Source organism: Ranitomeya imitator, chromosome 3, assembly GCF_032444005.1.
Source record: "Ranitomeya imitator isolate aRanImi1 chromosome 3, aRanImi1.pri, whole genome shotgun sequence".
Classification (NCBI taxonomy): domain Eukaryota; kingdom Metazoa; phylum Chordata; class Amphibia; order Anura; family Dendrobatidae; genus Ranitomeya; species Ranitomeya imitator.
The window spans coordinates 7,394,880-7,417,029 of NC_091284.1; the positions used below are offsets into that span (position 1 = coordinate 7,394,880).

Sequence of the window (22,150 nt, forward strand, 5' to 3'; positions counted from 1 at the left end):
CCCAGACCTCAGTACAGGTAAGGGGCAGCCCCCTATAACCCCAGGCCTCAGTACAGGTAAGGGGCAGCCCCCTATAACCCCAGGCCTCAGTACAGGTCAGGGGCGGCCCCCCTATAACCCCAGGCCTCAGTACAGGTCAGGGGCGGCCCCCCTATAACCCCAGGCCTCAGTACAGGTAAGGGGCAGCCCCCTATAACCCCAGGCCTCAGTACAGGTCAGCCCCCCTATAACCCCAGGCCTCAGTACAGGTCAGCCCCCCTATAACCCCAGACCTCAGTACAGGTAAGGGGCAGCCCCCTATAACCCCAGGCCTCAGTACAGGTCAGCCCCCCTATAACCCCAGGCCTCAGTACAGGTCAGCCCCCCTATAACCCCAGGCCTCAGTACAGGTCAGCCCCCCTATAACCCCAGACCTCAGTACAGGTCAGGGGCGGCCCCCTATAACCCCAGGCCTCAGTACAGGTCAGGGGCGGCCCCCTATAACCCCAGGCCTCAGTACAGGTCAGGGGCGGCCCCCTATAACCCCAGGCCTCAGTACAGGTCAGGGGCGGCCCCCCTATAACCCCAGGCCTCAGTACAGGTCAGGGGCGGCCCCCCTATAACCCCAGACCTCAGTACAGGTCAGGGGCAGCCCCCCTATAACCCCAGACCTCAGTACAGGTCAGGGGCAGCCCCCTATAACCCCAGGCCTTAGTACAGGTCAGGGGCGGCCCCCTATAACCCCAGACCTCAGTACAGGTCAGGGGCAGCCCCCCTATAACCCCAGGCCTCAGTACAGGTCAGGGGCAGCCCCCCTATAACCCCAGGCCTCAGTACAGGTCAGGGGCAGCCCACTATAACCCCAGGCCTCAGTACAGGTCAGGGGCAGCCCCCTATAACCCCAGGCCTTAGTACAGGTCAGGGGCGGCCCCCTATAACCCCAGACCTCAGTACAGGTCAGGGGCAGCCCCCCTATAACCCCAGGCCTCAGTACAGGTCAGGGGCAGCCCCCCTATAACCCCAGGCCTCAGTACAGGTCAGGGGCAGCCCACTATAACCCCAGGCCTCAGTACAGGTCAGGGGCAGCCCCCTATAACCCCAGGCCTCGGTACAGGTCAGGGGCAGCCCCCCTATAACCCCAGACCTCAGTACAGGGCAGCCCCCCTATAACCCCAGGCCTCAGTACAGGTCAGGGGCAGCCCCCCTATAACCCCAGGCCTCAGTACAGGTCAGGGGCAGCCCCCTATAACCCCAGGCCTCGGTACAGGTCAGGGGCAGCCCCCCTATAACCCCAGACCTCAGTACAGGGCAGCCCCCCTATAACCCCAGGCCTCAGTACAGGTCAGGGGCGGCCCCCCTATAACCTCAGGCCTCAGTACAGGTCAGCCCCCCTATAACCTCAGGCCTCAGTACAGGTCAGCCCCCCTATAACCTCAGGCCTCAGTACAGGTCAGGGGCAGCCCCCCTATAACCCCAGGCCTCAGTACAGGTCAGGGGCGGCCCCCCTATAACCCCAGACCTCAGTACAGGTCAGGGGCGGCCCCCTATAACCCCAGGCCTCAGTACAGGTCAGGGGCAGCCCCCCTATAACCCCAGGTCTCAGTACAGGTCAGGGGCGGCCCCCTATAACCCCAGGCCTCAGTACAGGTCAGGGGCAGCCCCCCTATAACCCCAGGCCTCAGTACAGGTCAGGGGCAGCCCCCCTATAACCCCAGGCCTTAGTACAGGTCAGGGGCGGCCCCCTATAACCCCAGACCTCAGTACAGGTCAGCCCCCCTATAACCTCAGGCCTCAGTACAGGTCAGCCCCCCTATAACCTCAGGCCTCAGTACAGGTCAGGGGCAGCCCCCCTATAACCCCAGTACAGGTCAGGGGCAGCCCCCCTATAACCCCAGGCCTCAGTACAGGTCAGGGGCGGCCCCCCTATAACCTCAGGCCTCAGTACAGGTCAGGGGCAGCCCCCCTATAACCCCAGACCTCAGTACAGGTCAGCCCCCTATAACCCCAGGCCTCAGTACAGGTCAGGAGCAGCCCCCCTATAACCCCAGTACAGGTCAGGGGCGGCCCCCTATAACCCCAGGCCTCAGTACAGGTCAGGGGCGGCCCCCCTATAACCCCAGACCTCAGTACAGGTCAGTGGCAGCCCCCTATAACCCCAGACCTCAGTACAGGTCAGCCCCCCTATAACCCCAGGTCTCAGTACAGGTCAGGGGCGGCCCCCTATAACCCCAGGCCTCAGTACAGGTCAGGGGCAGCCCCCCTATAACCCCAGGCCTCAGTACAGGTCAGGGGCAGCCCCCCTATAACCCCAGGCCTTAGTACAGGTCAGGGGCGGCCCCCTATAACCCCAGACCTCAGTACAGGTCAGCCCCCCTATAACCTCAGGCCTCAGTACAGGTCAGCCCCCCTATAACCTCAGGCCTCAGTACAGGTCAGCCCCCCTATAACCTCAGGCCTCAGTACAGGTCAGGGGCAGCCCCCCTATAACCCCAGTACAGGTCAGGGGCAGCCCCCCTATAACCCCAGGCCTCAGTACAGGTCAGGGGCGGCCCCCCTATAACCTCAGGCCTCAGTACAGGTCAGGGGCAGCCCCCCTATAACCCCAGACCTCAGTACAGGTCAGCCCCCTATAACCCCAGGCCTCAGTACAGGTCAGGGGCAGCCCCCCTATAACCCCAGTACAGGTCAGGGGCGGCCCCCTATAACCCCAGGCCTCAGTACAGGTCAGGGGCGGCCCCCTATAACCCCAGGCCTCAGTACAGGTCAGGGGCGGCCCCCTATAACCCCAGGCCTCAGTACAGGTCAGGGGCGGCCCCCTATAACCCCAGGCCTCAGTACAGGTCAGGGGCGGCCCCCTATAACCCCAGGCCTCAGTACAGGTCAGGGGCAGCCCCCTATAACCCCAGGCCTCAGTACAGGTCAGGGGCAGCCCCCTATAACCCCAGGCCTCAGTACAGGTCAGCCCCCCTATAACCCCAGGCCTCAGTACAGGTCAGGGGCAGCCCCCTATAACCCCAGGCCCCAGTACAGGTCAGGGGCGGCCCCCTATAACCTCAGGCCTCAGTACAGGTCAGGGGCAGCCCCCTATAACCCCAGGCCTCAGTACAGGTCAGGGGCGGCCCCCTATAACCCCAGGCCTCAGTACAGGTCAGGGGCGGCCCCCTATAACCCCAGGCCTCAGTACAGGTCAGGGGCGGCCCCCTATAACCCCAGGCCTCAGTACAGGTCAGGGGCGGCCCCCTATAACCCCAGGCCTCAGTACAGGTCAGGGGCGGCCCCCTATAACCCCAGGCCTCAGTACAGGTCAGGGGCAGCCCCCTATAACCCCAGGCCTCAGTACAGGTCAGGGGCGGCCCCCCTATAACCCCAGTACAGGTCAGGGGCAGCCCCCTATAACCCCAGGCCTCAGTACAGGTCAGGGGCGGCCCCCCTATAACCCCAGTACAGGTCAGGGGCAGCCCCCCTATAACCCCAGTACAGGTCAGGGGCGGCCCCCTATAACCCCAGGCCTCAGTACAGGTCAGGGGCGGCCCCCTATAACCCCAGGCCTCAGTACAGGTCAGGGGCGGCCCCCTATAACCCCAGGCCTCAGTACAGGTCAGGGGCGGCCCCCTATAACCCCAGGCCTCAGTACAGGTCAGGGGCGGCCCCCTATAACCCCAGGCCTCAGTACAGGTCAGGGGCAGCCCCCTATAACCCCAGGCCTCAGTACAGGTCAGGGGCAGCCCCCTATAACCCCAGGCCTCAGTACAGGTCAGCCCCCCTATAACCCCAGGCCTCAGTACAGGTCAGGGGCAGCCCCCTATAACCCCAGGCCCCAGTACAGGTCAGGGGCGGCCCCCTATAACCTCAGGCCTCAGTACAGGTCAGGGGCAGCCCCCTATAACCCCAGGCCTCAGTACAGGTCAGGGGCGGCCCCCTATAACCCCAGGCCTCAGTACAGGTCAGGGGCGGCCCCATATAACCCCAGGCCTCAGTACAGGTCAGGTGCGGCCCCCTATAACCCCAGGCCTCAGTACAGGTCAGGGGCAGCCCCCTATAACCCCAGGCCTCAGTACAGGTCAGGGGCGGCCCCCCTATAACCCCAGTACAGGTCAGGGGCGGCCCCCTATAACCCCAGTACAGGTCAGGGGCAGCCCCCCTATAACCCCAGTACAGGTCAGGGGCAGCCCCCCTATAACCCCAGTACAGGTGAGGGGCGGCCCCCTATAACCCCAGTACAGGTCAGGGGCGGCCCCCTATAACCCCAGGCCTCAGTACAGGTCAGCCCCCCTATAACCCCAGGCCTCAGTACAGGTCAGCCCCCCTATAACCCCAGGCCTCAGTACAGGTCAGCCCCCCTATAACCCCAGACCTCAGTACAGGTCAGGGGCAGCCCCCTATAACCCCAGGCCTCAGTACAGGTCAGGGGCGGCCCCCTATAACCCCAGGCCTCAGTACAGGTCAGGGGCGGCCCCCCTATAACCTCAGGCCTCAGTACAGGTCAGGGGCGGCCCCCCTATAACCTCAGGCCTCAGTACAGGTCAGGGGCGGCCCCCTATAACCCCAGACCTCAGTACAGGTCAGGGGCAGCCCCCCTATAACCTCAGGCCTGAGTACAGGTCAGGGGCAGCCCCCTATAACCCCAGGCCTCAGTACAGGTCAGGGGCGGCCCCCTATAACCCCAGGCCTCAGTACAGGTCAGGGGCGGCCCCCTATAACCCCAGTACAGGTCAGGGGCGGCCCCCTATAACCCCAGTACAGGTCAGGGGCGGCCCCCTATAACCCCAGGCCTCAGTACAGGTCAGGGGCGGCCCCCTATAACCCCAGGCCTCAGTACAGGTCAGGGGCGGCCCCCTATAACCCCAGTACAGGTCAGGGGCGGCCCCCTATAACCCCAGTAAAGGTCAGCCTGTACATCCGGTACCGAGCACCGCAGCTTTCGGTTTCACTTTCCTCTACTTCCGGTGTCCTGCCTCGGGCGGAGCCGCCGTCCTGCAGCGGAGCTCGGCCGCACGATGCGGGAATTGGAGACCGGGACTGTGGTTCTGCTGCTGCTGAGCGTCTGGTGTCGGGGTGAGTGATGGACGAGCGGTAAAGCCGGGTGTTCAGTATCTGCAGCAGCGGAGGAGCTCCCGTCCCCGGGACTGTGCCCGGCAGTTACCTGAGGCGCACACACCTGTCCTCCCCCGATTCCCTACATGGTATCTCCCGCTCAGGCCCACACCCCAGAGGCCGCTCTCATTCACACACACAGAGGGGGGTGCACTGAGGGTCTGTCCACACGTTGCGGTTTACTTTCCCCACACGATCCACCTGTGTTCTGCCTCCTCAGGGAAAAGAAATGTCGCCCGTGTGCTGAGCCGCCTCAGACGTGCGGGCGATGCGTTTCCTGGCGCGGATCATGACCGGACACGTTCTATACCAGGTGACATTTACGTGCGGTGGGCGAGATACCGGCACAGGCCGTGTTCACACGCCGCAGAAACAAAGCGCAATGTGTGCAGATATGTGAGGACCCACAGCGTCTTCTCCATGACAGGATCTCACCTCAACCGTCATCGCTGGTCAGAAGGTGTGAACGGTCCGGTAAACAACCACGCTACGGCGCTCGTTACCGTCCTCACATCAGCCCCGAGGTCTGCGGGCAAATCAACGGGTGCGACTCCATACAAGTCAACGAGGACGTCCGGACTCCTGTGGCCTCCTCCTCTGATCTGGTCCCGGCTCCGGTGTGACCGGCCTCCTTCCTCCTCTGATCTGGTCCCGGCTCCGGTGTGACCGGCCTCCTTCCTCCTCTGATCTGGTCCCGGCTCCGGTGTGACCGGCCTCCTTCCTCCTCTGATCTGGTCCTGGCTCCGGTGTGAGCGGCCTCCTTCCTCCTCTCATCTGGTCCTGGCTCCGGTGTGACCGGCCTCCTTCCTCCTCTCATCTGGTCCTGGCTCCGGTGTGAGCGGCCTCCTTCCTCCTCTGATCTGGTCCCGGCTCCGGTGTGAGCGGCCTCCTTCCTCCTCTGATCTGGTCCCGGCTCCGGTGTGACCGGCCTCCTTCCTCCTCTGATCTGGTCCTGGCTCCGGTGTGACCGGCCTCCTTCCTCCTCTGATCTGGTCCAGGCTCCGGTGTGACCGGCCTCCTTCCTCCTCTGATCTGGTCCAGGCTCCAGTGTGAGGGGCCTCCTTCCTCCTCTGATCGTGTCCTGGCTCCGGTGTGAGCGGCCTCCTTCCTCTCATCTGGTCCCGGCTCCGGTGTGAGCGGCCTCCTTCCTCCTCTGATCTGGTCCCGGCTCCGGTGTGAGCGGCCTCCTTCCTCCTCTGATCTGGTCCTGGCTCCGGTGTGACCGGCCTCCTTCCTCCTCTGATCTGGTCCTGGCTCCGGTGTGACCGGCCTCCTTCCTCCTCTGATCTGGTCCAGGCTCCGGTGTGACCGGCCTCCTTCCTCCTCTGATCTGGTCCAGGCTCCGGTGTGACCGGCCTCCTTCCTCCTCTGATCTGGTCCAGGCTCCGGTGTGACCGGCCTCCTTCCTCCTCTGATCTGGTCAAGGCTCCGGTGTGACCGGCCTCCTTCCTCCTCTGATCTGGTCCAGGCTCCGGTGTGACCGGCCTCCTTCCTCCTCTGATCTGGTCATGGCTCCGGTGTGACCGGCCTCCTTCCTCCTCTCATCTGGTCCAGGCTCCGGTGTGAGCGGCCTCCTTCCTCCTCTCATCTGGTCCCGGCTCCGGTGTGACCGGCCTCCTTCCTCCTCTGATCTGGTCCAGGCTCCGGTGTGACCGGCCTCCTTCCTCCTCTGATCTGGTCCAGGCTCCGGTGTGACCGGCCTCCTTCCTCCTCTGATCTGGTCCAGGCTCCGGTGTGAGGGGCCTCGTTCCTCCTCTGATCTGGTCCAGGCTCCGGTGTGAGCGGCCTCCTTCCTCCTCTGATCTGGTCCAGGCTCCGGTGTGAGGGGCCTCGTTCCTCCTATCATGATTGTAGCTTCTGTCATTCTTGGTCAGATCTTATTTTATTCAGGACTATTAGTGGAAACCTGTTGTGGCTCTTGTTTTTTGGTTGGTGAAATCCGCGTTGATATTCTCCAGTGGGTGGATGAGATTTGTGCCCAATCCGTGTGGATTCTGCTCGGATTCCTCCACCTCAGTGAGTAACGTGCCACTTACTGAAGCTGCACAAGAAAAAAGTGCCACTTTGAACCACTGCAATAATTTCCCCTTTAAAATCTCCAGACGTTCCTGGCATTTTCTTCGCACATAATGTCACATGGAAATTGGTCTTTTTCTGCACCAGAGTCGAGAAAAAAGAAAAGCTATGAGGGAACGAATCCTCACACGATAGTATTGTACTGATGAGGGGCAAACTCCCTGAAACACGTCTCTGCAAATTGCCTCTGGTTTGGCTTTTGGCCTAAGTCGTGCCACAAGGCTCATAAAGGGATGATACTGACTTTAACTAGCTATCTACATGCAATAGCGGGCTGTAGACATCCCCAGAGTCCTTCTCTCTGAAGGTATATTTTAAATTTTATAGAAGTAATACGGAATGTATAATGTGACCGGACCTCGTCCTGCTGCTCGTCCTCCGCCATCATTCCCCAACCTTGTGTGCTGGGTGTGATGAGATTGAGGTAATGGAGGAACAGGGGCAAAGCATTCAGGGAGTAGACAACCTATGTGCGAAGCTTGCTGATAGTGGCAAGTGCACAAGCAAACTGCACACAGTGACTGCACCAGCAGAATAGTGAGTGCAGCTCTGGAGTATAATACAGGATGTAACTCAGGATCAGTGATGTAATGTACACAGTGACTGCACCAGCAGAATAGTGAGTGCAGCTCTGGAGTATAATACAGGATGTAACTCAGGATCAGTAATGTAATGTATGTACACAGTGACTGCACCAGCAGAATAGTGAGTGCAGCTCTGGGGTATAATACAGGATGTAACTCAGGATCAGTAATGTAATGTATGTACACAGTGACTGCACCAGCAGAATAGTGAGTGCAGCTCTGGAGTATAATACAGGATGTAACTCAGGATCAGTGATGTAATGTACACAGTGACTGCACCAGCAGAATAGTGAGTGCAGCTCTGGAGTATAATACAGGATGTAACTCAGGATCAGTAATGTAATGTATGTACACAGTGACTGCACCAGCAGAATAGTGAGTGCAGCTCTGGGGTATAATACAGGATGTAACTCAGGATCAGTAATGTAATGTATGTACACAGTGACTGCACCAGCAGAATAGTGAGTGCAGCTCTGGAGTGTAATACAGGCTGTAGCTTGGGATCAGTAATGTATGTACACAGTGACTGCACCAGCAGAATAGTGAGTGCAGCTCTGGGGTATAATACAGGATGTAACTCAGGATCAGTAATGTATGTACACAGTGACTGCACCAGCAGAATAGTGAGTGCAGCTCTGGAGTATAATACAGGATGTAACTCAGGATCAGCAATGTAATGTATGTACACAGTGACTGCACCAGCAGAATAGTGAGTGCAGCTCTGGAGTATAATACAGGATGTAACTCAGGATCAGTAATGTAATGTATGTACACAGTGACTGCACCAGTAGAATAGTGAGTGCAGCTCTGGAGTATAATACAGGATGTAACTCAGGATCAGTAATGTAATGTATGTACACAGTGACTGCACCAGCAGAATAGTGAGTGCAGCTCTGGAGCATAATACAGGCTGTAGCTCGGGATCAGTAATGTAATATCAGTAATGTAATGTATGTACACAGTGACTGCACCAGCAGAATAGTGAGTGCAGCTCTGGAGTGTAATACAGGCTGTAGCTTGGGATCAGTAATGTAATGTATGTACTGTTGTGAATTCTGTGGCAGAGTTCACTCCTGTGGTCACAAGTGGTACTTCGGCTGATTCTCTCTGGGAGCTTCCGTTTGTGGAGGAAAGTGGTACTGCAGCTTCTGAGTTTCCTCCCTCAGGTGATCTGGTGAGGTCGTTAGCTGCTTCTCTACTTAACTCCACCTAATGCTTTGATCCATGCTTCCTGTCATTGTTCCAGTGTTGGACTTGTGTTTCTCTGGATCATTCCTGTGGCCTGCTGCTCAGCATAGCTAAGTGCTTCTTTGCTATTTGTTGCTATTTTTTCTGTCCAGCTTGTCTATTTGTTTTGCTGGAAGCTCTGGGACGCAAAGGGTGTACCTCCGTGCCGTTAGTTCGGTACGGAGGGTCTTTTTGCCCCTTTGCGTGGTTTTCTTTAGGGTTTTGTGTAGACCGCAAAGTTATCTTTCTATCCTCGTTCTGTCTAGAATATCGGGCCTCACTTTGCTGAATCTATTTCATTCCTACGTTTGTCTTTTCATCTTACTCAGTCATTATATGTGGGGGGCTGCCTTTTCCTTTGGGGTATTTCTCTGAGGCAAGGTAGGCTTATTTTTCTATCTTCAGGCTAGTCAGTTTCTCAGGCTGTGCCGAGTTGCATAGGGAGCGTTAGGCGCAATCCACGGCTGCCTCTAGTTGTGTTTGGAGAGGATCAGGAATTGCGGTCTACAGAGTTCCCACGTCTCAGAGCTCGTTCTATTATTTTGGGTTATTGTCAGATCACTGTATGTGCTCTGATCGCTATGTCCATTGTGGTACTGAATTGCCTTTCATAACAGTACAGGAAGCCCAAAGTACTAATGATTCTCAATAGAGGGAAAAAAGAAGTTCTGAGACCATTTTTTTTCCTTTGCACTGTGATGTCTTTTTTTTCCCCTAGACATTTGGGTGGTTCAGGACACAGGTGTTACAATGGACATTAAAGGTCTGTCTTCATGTGTAGATCAGCTCACGGCAAGAGTTCAAGATATTCAGGATTTTGTGGTTCAGAATTCTTTGTTAGAACCGAGAATTCCTATTCCAGATTTGTTTTTTGGAGATAGAACTAAGTTTCTGAGTTTCAAGAATAATTGTAAACTGTTTCTGGCTTTGAAACCTCGCTCCTCTGGTGACCCAGCGCAACAGGTTAGGATCGTCATTTCTTTTTTGCGTGGCGACCCTCAGGACTGGGCATTTTCTCTTGCGTCAGGAGATCCTGCATTGGGTGATATCGATGCGTTTTTCCTGGCGCTTGGATTGCTGTACGATGAGCCTAATTCAGTAGATCAGGCAGAAAAAAATTTGCTGGCTCTTTGTCAGGCTCAGGATGAGATAGAGCTATATTGCCAGAAATTTTGAAAATGGTCCGTGCTCACTCAATGGAATGAAGGTGCGCTCGCAGCCATTTTCAGAAAGGGTCTCTCTGAAGCCATTAAGGATGTCATGGTGGGATTTCCTATGCCCGCTGGTTTGAATGAGTCTATGTCTTTGGCCATTCAGATCGGTCGACGCTTGCGTGAGCGTAAATCTGTGCACCATTTGGCGGTATTACCTGAGATTAAACCTGAGCCTATGCAGTGCGATAGGACTTTGACCAGAGTTGAACGGCAAGAACACAGACGTCTGAATGGGCTGTGTTTCTACTGTGGTGATTCCACTCATGCTATCTCTGATTGTCCTAAGCGCACTAAGCGGTTCCATAGGTCTGCCGCCATTGGTACTGTACAGTCAAAATTTCTTCTGTCCGTTACCTTGATCTGCTCTTTGTCGTCGTTTTCTGTCATGGCATTTGTGGATTCAGGCGCTGCCCTGAATTTGATGGACTTGGATTATGCTAAACGTTGTGGGTTTTTCTTGGAGCCCTTGCAGTGTCCTATTCCATTGAGAGGAATTGATGCTACGCCTTTGGCCAAGAATAAGCCTCAATACTGGACCCAGCTGACCATGTGCATGGCTCTTGCACATCAGGAGGTTATTCGCTTTCTGGTGTTGCATAATCTGCATGATGTGGTCGTGTTGGGGTTGCCATGGCTACAGGTCCATAATCCAGTATTGGATTGGAATTCCATGTTGGTGTCCAGCTGGGGTTGTCAGGGGGTACATGGTGATGTTCCATTTCTCTCTATTTCGTCATCCAACCCTTCTGAGGTTCCAGAGTTCTTGTCTGATTACCGGGATGTATTAGCCCAAGTCCGATGCCCTACCTCCGCATAGGGATTGTGATTGTGCTATCAATTTGATTCCTGGTAGTAAATTCCCAAAAGGTCGACTGTTTAATTTATCCGTGCCTGAGCACACCGCTATGCGGAGTTATGTGAAGGAATCCCTGGAGAAGGGACATATTCGCCCGTCATCGTCGCCATTAGGAGCAGGGTTCTTTTTTGTAGCCAAGAAGGATGGTTCGCTGAGACCGTGTATTGATTACCACCTTCTTAATAAGATCACTGTTAAATTTCAGTACCCCTTGCCTTTATCTGATTTGTTTGCTCGGATTAAGGGGGCTAGTTGGTTCACTAAGATAGATCTTCGTGGTGCGTATAATCTGGTGAGAATCAGGCAAGGCGATGAATGGAAAACTGCATTTAATACGCCCGAGGGTCATTTTGTGTATCTAGTGATGCCGTTCGGGCTTGCCAATGCTCCATCAGTGTTTCAATCCTTTATGCATGACATCTTCCGTGAGTACCTGGATAAATTCCTGATTGTGTACTTGGATGACATTTTGATCTTCTCGGATGATTGGGAGTCTCATGTGAAGCAGGTCAGAACGGTTTTTCAGGTCCTGCGTGCTAATTCTTTGTTTGTGAAGGGATCAAAGTGTCTCTTCGGTGTGCAGAAAGTTTCATTTTTGGGGTTCATCTTTTCCCCTTCTACTATCGAGATGGATCCAGTTAAGGTCCAAGCCATCCATGATTGGACTCAGCCGACATCTCTGAAAAGTCTGCAAAAGTTCCTGGGCTTTGCTAATTTTTATCGTCGCTTCATCTGCAATTTTTCTAGTGTTGCCAAACCATTGACCGATTTGACCAAGAAGGGTGCTGATTTGGTCAATTGGTCTTCTGCTGCTGTGGAAGCTTTTCAAGAGTTGAAGCGTCGTTTTTCTTCTGCCCCTGTGTTGTGTCAACCAGATGTTTCTCTTCCGTTCCAGGTCGAGGTTGATGCTTCTGAGACTGGAGCAGGGGCTGTTTTGTCACAGAGAGGTTCTGGTTGCTCAGTGATGAAACCATGCGCTTTCTTTTCCAGGAAGTTTTCGCCTGCTGAGCGAAATTATGATGTGGGCAACCGAGAGTTGCTGGCCATGAAGCGGGCATTCGAGGAGTGGCGTCATTGGCTTGAAGGAGCTAAGCATCGCGTGGTGGTATTGACTGATCATAAGAACTTGACTTATCTCGAGTCTGCCAAGCGCTTGAATCCTAGACAAGCTCGTTGGTCGTTGTTTTTTGCCCGTTTTGACTTTGTGATTTCGTACCTTCCGGGCTCTAAAAATGTGAAGGCGGATGCTCTGTCTAGGAGTTTTGTGCCCGACTCTCCGGGTGTATCTGAGCCGGCGGGTATTCTCAAGGAAGGAGTAATTGTGTCTGCCATCTCCCCTGATTTGCGGCGGGTGCTGCAAAAATTTCAGGCTAATAAACCTGATCGTTGCCCAGCGGAGAAACTGTTCGTCCCTGATAGGTGGACTAGTAAAGTTGTCTCTGAACTTCATTGTTCGGTGTTGGCTGGTCATCCTGGAATCTTTGGTACCAGAGAGTTAGTGGCTAGATCCTTTTGGTGGCCGTCTCTGTCGCGGGATGTGCGTTCTTTTGTGCAGTCCTGTGGGATTTGTGCTCGGGCTAAGCCCTGCTGTTCTCGTGCCAGTGGGTTGCTTTTGCCCTTGCCGGTCCCGAAGAGGCCTTGGACACATATCTCTATGGATTTTATTTCTGACCTTCCCGTTTCTCAAAAGATGTCAGTCATTTGGGTGGTCTGTGATCGCTTTTCTAAGATGGTCCATCTGTTACCCTTGTCTAAATTGCCTTCCTCCTCTGATTTGGTGCCTTTGTTCTTCCAGCATGTGGTTCGTTTGCATGGCATTCCAGAGAATATTGTTTCTGACAGAGGTTCCCAGTTTGTTTCGAGGTTTTGGCGAGCCTTTTGTGGTAGGATGGGCATTGACTTGTCTTTTTCCTCGGCTTTCCATCCTCAGACTAATGGCCAGACCGAACGAACCAATCAGACCTTGGAAACATATCTGAGATGCTTTGTTTCTGCTGATCAGGATGACTGGGTGTCCTTTTTGCCTTTGGCTGAGTTCGCCCTTAATAATCGGGCCAGCTCGGCTACCTTGGTTTCGCCGTTTTTCTGCAATTCTGGATTCCATCCTCGTTTCTCTTCAGGACAGGTTGAGTCTTCGGACTGTCCTGGTGTGGATACTGTGGTGGACAGGTTGCAGCAGATTTGGACTCAGGTAGTGGACAATTTGACCTTGTCCCAGGAGAAGGCTCAACGTTTCGCTAATCGCAGACGCCGTGTGGGTCCCCGACTTCATGTTGGGGATCTGGTTTGGTTATCTTCTCGTCATATTCCTATGAAGGTTTCCTCTCCTAAGTTTAAACCTCGTTTTATTGGTCCGTATAGGATTTCTGAGGTTCTTAATCCTGTGTCTTTTCGTCTGACCCTCCCAGATTCTTTTTCCATACATAACGTATTCCATAGGTCATTGTTGCGGAGATACGTGGCACCTATGGTTCCATCTGTTGAGCCTCCTGCCCCGGTTTTGGTGGAGGGGGAATTGGAGTATGTTGTGGAGAAGATTTTGGATTCTCGTGTTTCAAGACGGAAACTCCAGTATCTGGTTAAATGGAAGGGTTATGCTCAGGAAGATAATTCCTGGGTTTTTGCCTCTGATGTCCATGCTCCCGATCTTGTTCGTGCCTTTCATGTGGCTCATCCTGGTCGGCCTGGGGGCTCTGGTGAGGGTTCGGTGACCCCTCCTCAAGGGGGGGGTACTGTTGTGAATTCTGTGGCAGAGTTCACTCCTGTGGTCACAAGTGGTACTTCGGCTGATTCTCTCTGGGAGCTTCCGTTTGTGGAGGAAAGTGGTACTGCAGCTTCTGAGTTTCCTCCCTCAGGTGATCTGGTGAGGTCGTTAGCTGCTTCTCTACTTAACTCCACCTAATGCTTTGATCCATGCTTCCTGTCAATGTTCCAGTGTTGGACTTGTGTTTCTCTGGATCATTCCTGTGGCCTGCTGCTCAGCATAGCTAAGTGCTTCTTTGCTATTTGTTGCTATTTTTTCTGTCCAGCTTGTCTATTTGTTTTGCTGGAAGCTCTGGGACGCAAAGGGTGTACCTCCATGCCGTTAGTTCGGTACGGAGGGTCTTTTTGCCCCCTTTGCATGGTTTTCTTTAGGGTTTTGTGTAGACCGCAAAGTTATCTTTCTATCCTCGTTCTGTCTAGAATATCGGGCCTCACTTTGCTGAATCTATTTCATTCCTACGTTTGTCTTTTCATCTTACACAGTCATATGTGGGGGGCTGCCTTTTCCTTTGGGGTATTTCTCTGAGGCAAGGTAGGCTTATTTTTCTATCTTCAGGCTAGTCAGTTTCTCAGGCTGTGCCGAGTTGCATAGGGAGCGTTAGGCGCAATCCACGGCTGCCTCTAGTTGTGTTTGGAGAGGATCAGGAATTGCGGTCTACAGAGTTCCCACGTCTCAGAGCTCGTTCTATTATTTTGGGTTATTGTCAGATCACTGTATGTGCTCTGATCGCTATGTACATTGTGTTACTGAATTGCCTATCATAACAATGTACACAGTGACTGCACCAGCAGAATAGTGAGTGCAGCTCTGGAGTGTAATACAGGCTGTAGCTCGGGATCAGTAATGTAATGTATGTACACAGTGACTGCACCAGCAGAATAGTGAGTGCAGCTCTGGGGTATAATACAGGATGTAACTCAGGATCAGTAATGTAATGTATGTATATAGTGACTGCACCAGCAGAATAGTGAGTGCAGCTCTGGAGGATAATACAGGATGTAACTCAGGATCAGTAATGTAATGTATGTACACAGTGACTGCACCAGCAGAATAGTGAGTGCAGCTCTGGAGGATAATACAGGATGTAACTCAGGATCAGTAATGTAATGTATGTACACAATGACTGCACCAGCAGAATAGTGAGTGCAGCTCTGGAGTATAATACAGGATGTAACTCAGGATCAGTAATGTATGTACACAGTGACTGCACCAGCAGAATAGTGAGTGCAGCTCTGGGGTATAATATAGGAGGTAACTCAGGATCAGTAATGTAATGTATGTACACAGTGACTGCACCAGCAGAATAGTGAGTGCAGCTCTGGGGTATAATACAGGAGGTAACTCAGGATCAGTAATGTATGTACACAGTGACTGCACCAGCAGAATAGTGAGTGCAGCTCTGGGGTATAATACAGGAGGTAACTCAGGATCAGTAATGTAATGTATGTACACAGTGAATGCACCAGCAGAATAGTGAGTGCAGCTCTGGGGTATAATACAGGATGTAACTCAAGATCAGTTATGTATGTACACAGTGACTGCACCAGCAGAATAGTGAGTGCAGCTCTGGGGTATAATACAGGAGGTAACTCAGGATCAGTAATGTATGTACACAGTGAATGCTCCAGCAGAATAGTGAGTGCAGCTCTGGGGTATAATACAGGATGTAACTCAAGATCAGTTATGTATGTACACAGTGACTGCACCAGCAGAATAGTGAGTGCAGCTCTGGAGTATAATACAGGATGTAACTCAGGATCAGTAATGTATTTACACAGTGACTGCACCAGCAGAATAGTGAGTGCAGCTCTGGGGTATAATACAGGAGGTAACTCAGGATCAGTAATGTAATGTATGTACACAGTGAATGCACCAGCAGAATATTGAGTGCAGCTCCGGAGTATAATACAGGATGTAACTCAGGATCAGTAATGTAATGTATGTACACAGTGAATGCACCAGCAGAATACTGAGTGCAGCTCTGGGGTATAATACAGGAGGTAACTCCGGATCAGTAATGTAATGTATGTACACAGTGAATGCACCAGCAGAATAGTGAGTGCAGCTCTGGGGTATAATACAGGAGGTAACTCAGGATCAGTAATGTAATGTATGTACACAGTGAATGCACCAGCAGAATAGTGAGTGCAGCTCTGGGGTATAATACAGGAGGTAACTCAGGATCAGTAATGTAATGTATGTACACAGTGACTGCACCAGCAGAATAGTGAGTGCAGCTCTGGAGTATAATACAGGATGTAACTCAGGATCAGTAATGTAATGTATGTACACAGTGACTGCACCAGCAGAATAGTGAGTGCAGCTCTGGGGTATAATACAGGAGGTAACTCAGGATCAGTAATGTAATGTATGTACACAGTGAATGCACCAGCAGAATAGTGAGTGCAGCTCTGGGGTATAATACAGGAGGTAACTCAGGATCAGTAATGTAATGTATGTACACAGTGACTGCACTAGCAGAATAGTGAGTGCAGCTCTGGAGTATAATACAGGAGGTAACTCAGGATCAGTAATGTAATGTGTGTACACAGTGACTGCACCAGCAGAATAGTGAGTGCAGCTCTGGGGTATAATACAGGCTGTAGCTTGGGATCAGTAGTGTCAGACATGTACAGTCTGGGCTCATCCACGGTCGCTCGTCACTATTCTTTCAGGTCACATTGAGGTGTCCATATACCTTTGATCCCTTGTTTCTTTTTCAGGAGAAGAGCAGATGACTAAAGTCACCGGCAGCAGTGTGACCTTCAGAGCGGGTGGAGATGTTCAGCCCTCGGAGATCACTTGGCTGAAGGATGAGACAAAGATCGTGGACCTGGAGGAGGGGAAGGAGCCGGACTTCTATGGGTTCTATAACATTAAGGACAGGGTTGATGCAAATCTGACGGAGAAGACCTTCATCCTCCGTGACGTGACTCCGGAGGACAGTGGGCTGTACAAGGCGGTGCTCCTGGTCAATGGCAGAATTACCGACCTCTTCTTCAGTCTGCGGGTGCTCGGTGAGTGGGGGGCCGGGGGATCGTTCAGGATTTCTCCCCTTCTGTCATTGAAAGATCTAACCTTATACAAGGACCGACACATTGGGGGACTATCTGGTTATTGTTACCAGCACTTTACCTGTTCACATGGGAATTTGTGCTGCCGACAACTTATGGGTCCTTGTATTTGATCCGATTGAATGAGTTGTGGTGTGTGTACCGGGGCCGGGGGCCAATGATCGGAGGTGGGCGTTATGAGCCTTCGTTTAGCTGAATTTTTTTTTTTTTTTTGCCCGTATGATGGTCTTTAACCCCTTCCTGATATTGGATGTACCAAGACATCCTGATAAATTTGTGGGCCGAGGAGCTGCCAAGCCCCTGCGATTGTGAAAGGGAGAGGACACCTCTCTCAGCTCATCGGCTCCTGCACAACGCAATCGCGGGGAGCCAATGGTAGTAGTGGAGAACGGAGGTGAAATAATGCCTGGCACGGTGGCCTGTTAGGCTCTTCCATAGCAGGTATAGCACGTGTTCTGCAGCGTCACAATGACAGCTCTCCTGTATCGCCATGTGCGTAGTGCAACGCATTACACCTGTGATCAGACAAAACGCAAGTAAAGAACTAAGGAATAGCATGTAACAAAAGTATGAAAGAAAGAGCAAAAAAATGTTCCACCAGTAAATGCCTGTATTTCTGTAAAAACAAAAGTAGACTGAAAAGAAGTGCACGTATTTGGTATCGCTGCATCCGGAACGACCTGATCTATGAAACTCGCATAAAAAAAACCCAAAAACCGTGGCAAACTATCTTTTACATAATACGTCTCAACAAAACGTGGAATAAAACACCATAGAAAGGTTGTATGTAAATAGAAATGATGTAAAGGAAAATGTGTTCTCCTCCAGCAAAAAACAAGCTGCCATACAGCGCCGTCAGTGGAAAAATGAAAGACCGAGCTCAGAATACAACCGCACTGACCGGTAAAGCCGTCTTATCACTTGTACCAGATGTGAACGGTATAAACGATTCCTGAACTGCCTCACAAAAATCAGAATACAATGAAAAATGTCATGTGCCCAAAAATGGTACCAATAAAAACGACAGAACAACCTGTCGCATGACTGTGCCAGGGGAGATATAGAAGGGTCAGAACTTAGGATATAGTTGTATGAAATATCAATATAAATCTGCTCTCGCTGTAATCTCACCCCCAAAGTATAAATCCATCTAATCTCTTATACCGCCCAATGGTATAAAATTCTGTGGCCCACCGGTGGTGTCAGTATGCTCCCTGCACCCCCAGAAGAGTTCACTGAGGGCTTTAGTGTTTAAAATGGGGTCACTTATTGGGGGGAGGGGTTCTGCTGTCCTGCCACCTCCGGGGCTCTGCCAGTGTGACTTGCCTCCTCAGGGGCTCTGCCAGTGTGACTTGCCTCCTCAGGGGCTCTGCCAGTGTGACTTGCCTCCTCAGGGGCTCTGCCAGGGTGACCTGCCACCTCCGGGGCTCTGCCAGTGTGACTTGCCTCCTCAGGGGCTCTGCCAGTGTGACCTGGCACCTCAGGGGGCTCTTCCACTGTGACTTGCCTCCTCAGGGGCTCTTCCAGTGTGACCTGCCTCCTCGGGGCTCTGCCAGTGTGACCTGGCACCTCAGGGGGCTCTGCCAGTGTGACCTGCCTCCTCGGGGCTCTGCCAGTGTGACCTGGCACCTCAGGGGGCTCTGCCAGTGTGACCTGGCACCTCAGGGGGCTCTGCCAGTGTGACCTGGCACCTCAGGGGGCTCTGCCAGTGTGACATGCCGTCTCCAATTTGTTTTACCAAAAATTGAGCTCCAAAAGTGAAATGGCGTTCATTCCCTTCCGAGCCCGGCCGTGTGAGAAGTTATTTTGTTTGTGTGGCAAGCCTGGTATACCGGACAGTAAGGCGGAGGTATGACCCTTCCCTATTGCCTGTGAGGTCGGTAAGACTGAGAACCTGACATCGAGCCGGATGTCACCCTGTGGACCGGACCTTCCCGATATATAACGTTTTTGGTTAAAAGCAAACTGTCCTTCATTGAAAATGCCCCGCGTTTTGGCTGTGGTCTACAGCCTTCGTCTGGCACAAGGCCTTCTCTCAGCACTATCTTGTCTCTTTCCTCCTCGTCCTGAGATTCCTTATTTTGGCTTCTTTTCTGTCCAGAGTATATAAATGCAGAAATGACCGTCAGAAGGATTTGAAGGAGGAATAGTACAATCATATGTGAAGCATTGTCCCCAGTCCTGCGTTGTGGCACCAAACAAGATGATTATTGAGATTGTACAGACGGGACAAGGGCCGAGCAAGCAATAGACATTTGGTGGGACAGGAGAAATCTCTTCAGTCCTCATTTCAGACTGAGAGTCCACACATTAATTTCCATTTGTTGCCATAGGTTCCCCGTATGAATGGGAGAGAATGGGGGAAGGAGTTAGCCCTGCACCCCTATCTTCTGTTTTGGGTTGGAAATAGCTTTGCATAAGAGCAGTGTTGGGCCTATGTTCGCCATGATGGGCACATCCAGGCAAGGATTAATATGTTGGAACCTGTAAGCCATTAGTGAGCATTTTTCACCAAGTCTCTCAGCATTAGATCAGGCAGCTAGACCGCTCCCCTGGCAAAGGGGCAATAACCTGAAAGAGGCTCCGGAGAAGTGGTCTTGCCCACCCATCCCGAAGGCGTCTGTCAACACGTATAGCCAATGACATAGCAGCCTCCAAGGACTCCGGGGGCTTCATATACCGCCAAGACATCTGTCATCCTTTCATTGAGACCCTGAAGAAATTGTCTTCTGAGAGCCGGGTCATTCCATTTTGTATCAGTTGCCCATCTGCAGAATTTGGAGCTCTACGTCTCCACTGACCGATTCCTCTGCTGAAGGTGGCACAACCTGGACTTGGCCAAGGAGACTCGGTCAGGGTCATCATAGATAAGAGCTAGAGCCTCAAAAATCATTCCACAGCCTGGAGACAAACCGAATCCTGCGGCAAAGAGGGAGTCCAGGACTGCGGATCCCCCTGTAGCAGAGAGATCACAATGCCAACTCATTGTTCTTCATTCCCGGAGGAGTAGGGACGAAGCTTAAAATAGTTTGCAAGCTTCCTTGAAAACAAAAAACTTGTCTCTATCTCTGGAAAACCTGTCCTGCAGAGACCCCAACAGCAGTGACCTGGAGCCGCTCTCCTCGCTGAGTGTCATAGCGGAGGTCAGTCACCTCCAGAGACAGACAGCGTAGCTGCTCTATGAGCCCTGCGACCAGAACCATACAAAGGGAGAAAAGGAGAAAAAAGACATTAAAAAAAAAAAAACACGTACCAGGTTTTTTTTTTCACTTATCCCCTTTCTGCCATATGACGTACTATCCTGTCGAGGTGGGGTGGGCCCGTATGCCCACCGACGGGATAGTACGTCATACGCGATCGGCCGCGCTCACGGGGGGAGCACGGCCGATCGCGGCCGGGTGTCAGCTGCCTATCGCAGCTGACACCCGGCACTATGTGTCAGGAGCGGTCACGGACAGCACCCGGCACATTAACCCCCAGCACACCGCGATCAAACATGATCGCGGTGTGCCGGCGGTGCAGGGAAGCATCGCGCAGGGAGGGGGCTCCCTTTGTGCTTCCCTGAGACCCCCGCAGCAGCGCGATGTGATCGCGTTGCTGCGAGGGTCTCCTACCTCCCTCCCTGCAGCAGGCCCGGATCCAATATGGCTGCGGCATCCGGGTCCTGCTCAGAGCAGGCACTTGGTAACGCAGCAGCGCTCTGAGACAGATCGGTGATCTGTCAGAGTGCTGTGCAAACTGTCAGATCACCGATCTGTGATGTCCCCCCCTGGGACAAAGTAAAAAGGTAAAAAAAAATTTTTCCAAATGTGTAAAAAAAAAAAAAAAAAAAAATAAAAATATTCCCATACATACATTTCTTTATCTAAATAAAAAAAACAAACAATAAAAGTACACATATTTAGAATCGCCGCGTCCGTAATGACCCGACCTATAAAAAGAAGAAAAAAAAAACGAGGCAAAAAACGCTTTATTATCATACCGCCGAACAAAAAGTGGAATAACACGCGATCAAAAAGACAGATATAAATAACCATGGTACTGCTGAAAACGTCATCTTGTCCCGCAAAAAACGAGCCGCCATACAGCATCATCAGCAAAAAAATAAAAAAGTTATAGTAGAACAAAGCGATGCAAAAATAATTATTTTTTCTATAAAATAGTTTTTATCGTATAAAAGCGCCAAAACATTAAAAAATGATATAAATGAGGTGTCGCTGTAATCGTACTGACCCGAAGAATAAAACTGCTTTATCCATTTTACCAAACGCGGAACGGTATAAACGCCTCCCCCCAAAAGAAATTCATGAATACCTGGTTTTTGGTCATTCTGCCTCACAAAAATCGGAATAAAAAGCGATCAAAAAATGTCACGTGCCCGAAAATGTTACCCATAAAAACGTCAACTCGTCCCGCAAAAAACAAGACCTCACATGACTCTGTGGACTCAAATATGGAAAAATTATAGCTCTCAAAATGTGGTAACACAAAAAATATTTTTTGCAATAAAAAGCGTCTTTCAGTGAGTGACGGCTGCCAATCATAAAAATCCGCTAAAAAACCCGCTATAAAAGTAAATCAAACCCCCCCTTCATCACCCCCTTAGTTAGGGAAAAATTAAAAAAATGTATTTATTTCCATTTTCCCATTAGGGTTAGGGCTGGGGTTAGGGTTGGGGCTAGGGTTAGGGTTGGGGCTAGGGTTAGGGTTAGGGTTGGGGCTAGGGTTAGGGCTAGGTTTGGGGCTAGGGTTAAGGCTACAGTTAGTGTTAGGGCTAAAGTTAGGGCTAGAGTTGGGGCTAGGGTTGGGGCTAGGGTTAGGGCTAGGGTTAGGGCTACAGTTTGGGTTGGGGCTAAAGTTAGGGTTTAGATTACATTTACGGTTGGGAATAGGGTTGGGATTAGGGTTAGGGGTGTGTCAGGGTTAGAGGTGTGGTTAGGGGTGTGTTTGGATTAGGGTTTCAGTTATAATTGGGGGATTTCCACTGTTTAGGCACATCAGGGGGCTCTCCAAACGCGACATGGCGTCCGATCTCAATTCCAGCCAATTCTGCGTTGAAAAAGTAAAACAGCGCTCCTTCCCTTCCGAGCTCTCCCGTGTGCCCAAACAGGGGTTTGCCCCAACATACGGGGTATCAGCGTACTCAGGACAAATAGTACAACAACTTTTGGGGTCCAATTTCTCCTGTTACCCTTGGGAAAATACAAAACTGGGGGCTAAAAAATAATTTTTGTGGGAATAAAAAAGATTTTTTATTTTCACGGCTCTGCGTTATAAACTGT

At 52.0% G+C, this 22,150-nt stretch overlaps 1 protein-coding gene across 6 annotated transcripts in view; it reads left to right on the forward strand.

Annotated features, from left to right (window-relative positions):
* The first annotated feature begins 4,894 nt into the window (after positions 1-4,894).
* Positions 4,895-22,150, forward strand: part of LOC138672452 (uncharacterized) — a 91,035-nt gene continuing 73,779 nt past the window's right edge. For all 6 annotated transcript variants that reach the window (XM_069760425.1, XM_069760426.1, XM_069760428.1 and 3 more), the window contains exons 1-2: positions 4,895-5,034; positions 16,518-16,811. In XM_069760425.1, coding sequence (XP_069616526.1) covers positions 4,977-5,034; positions 16,518-16,811 — 352 coding nt within the window. In that variant the 5' untranslated portion in view covers positions 4,895-4,976. The remainder of the gene's footprint in view (positions 5,035-16,517; positions 16,812-22,150) is intronic.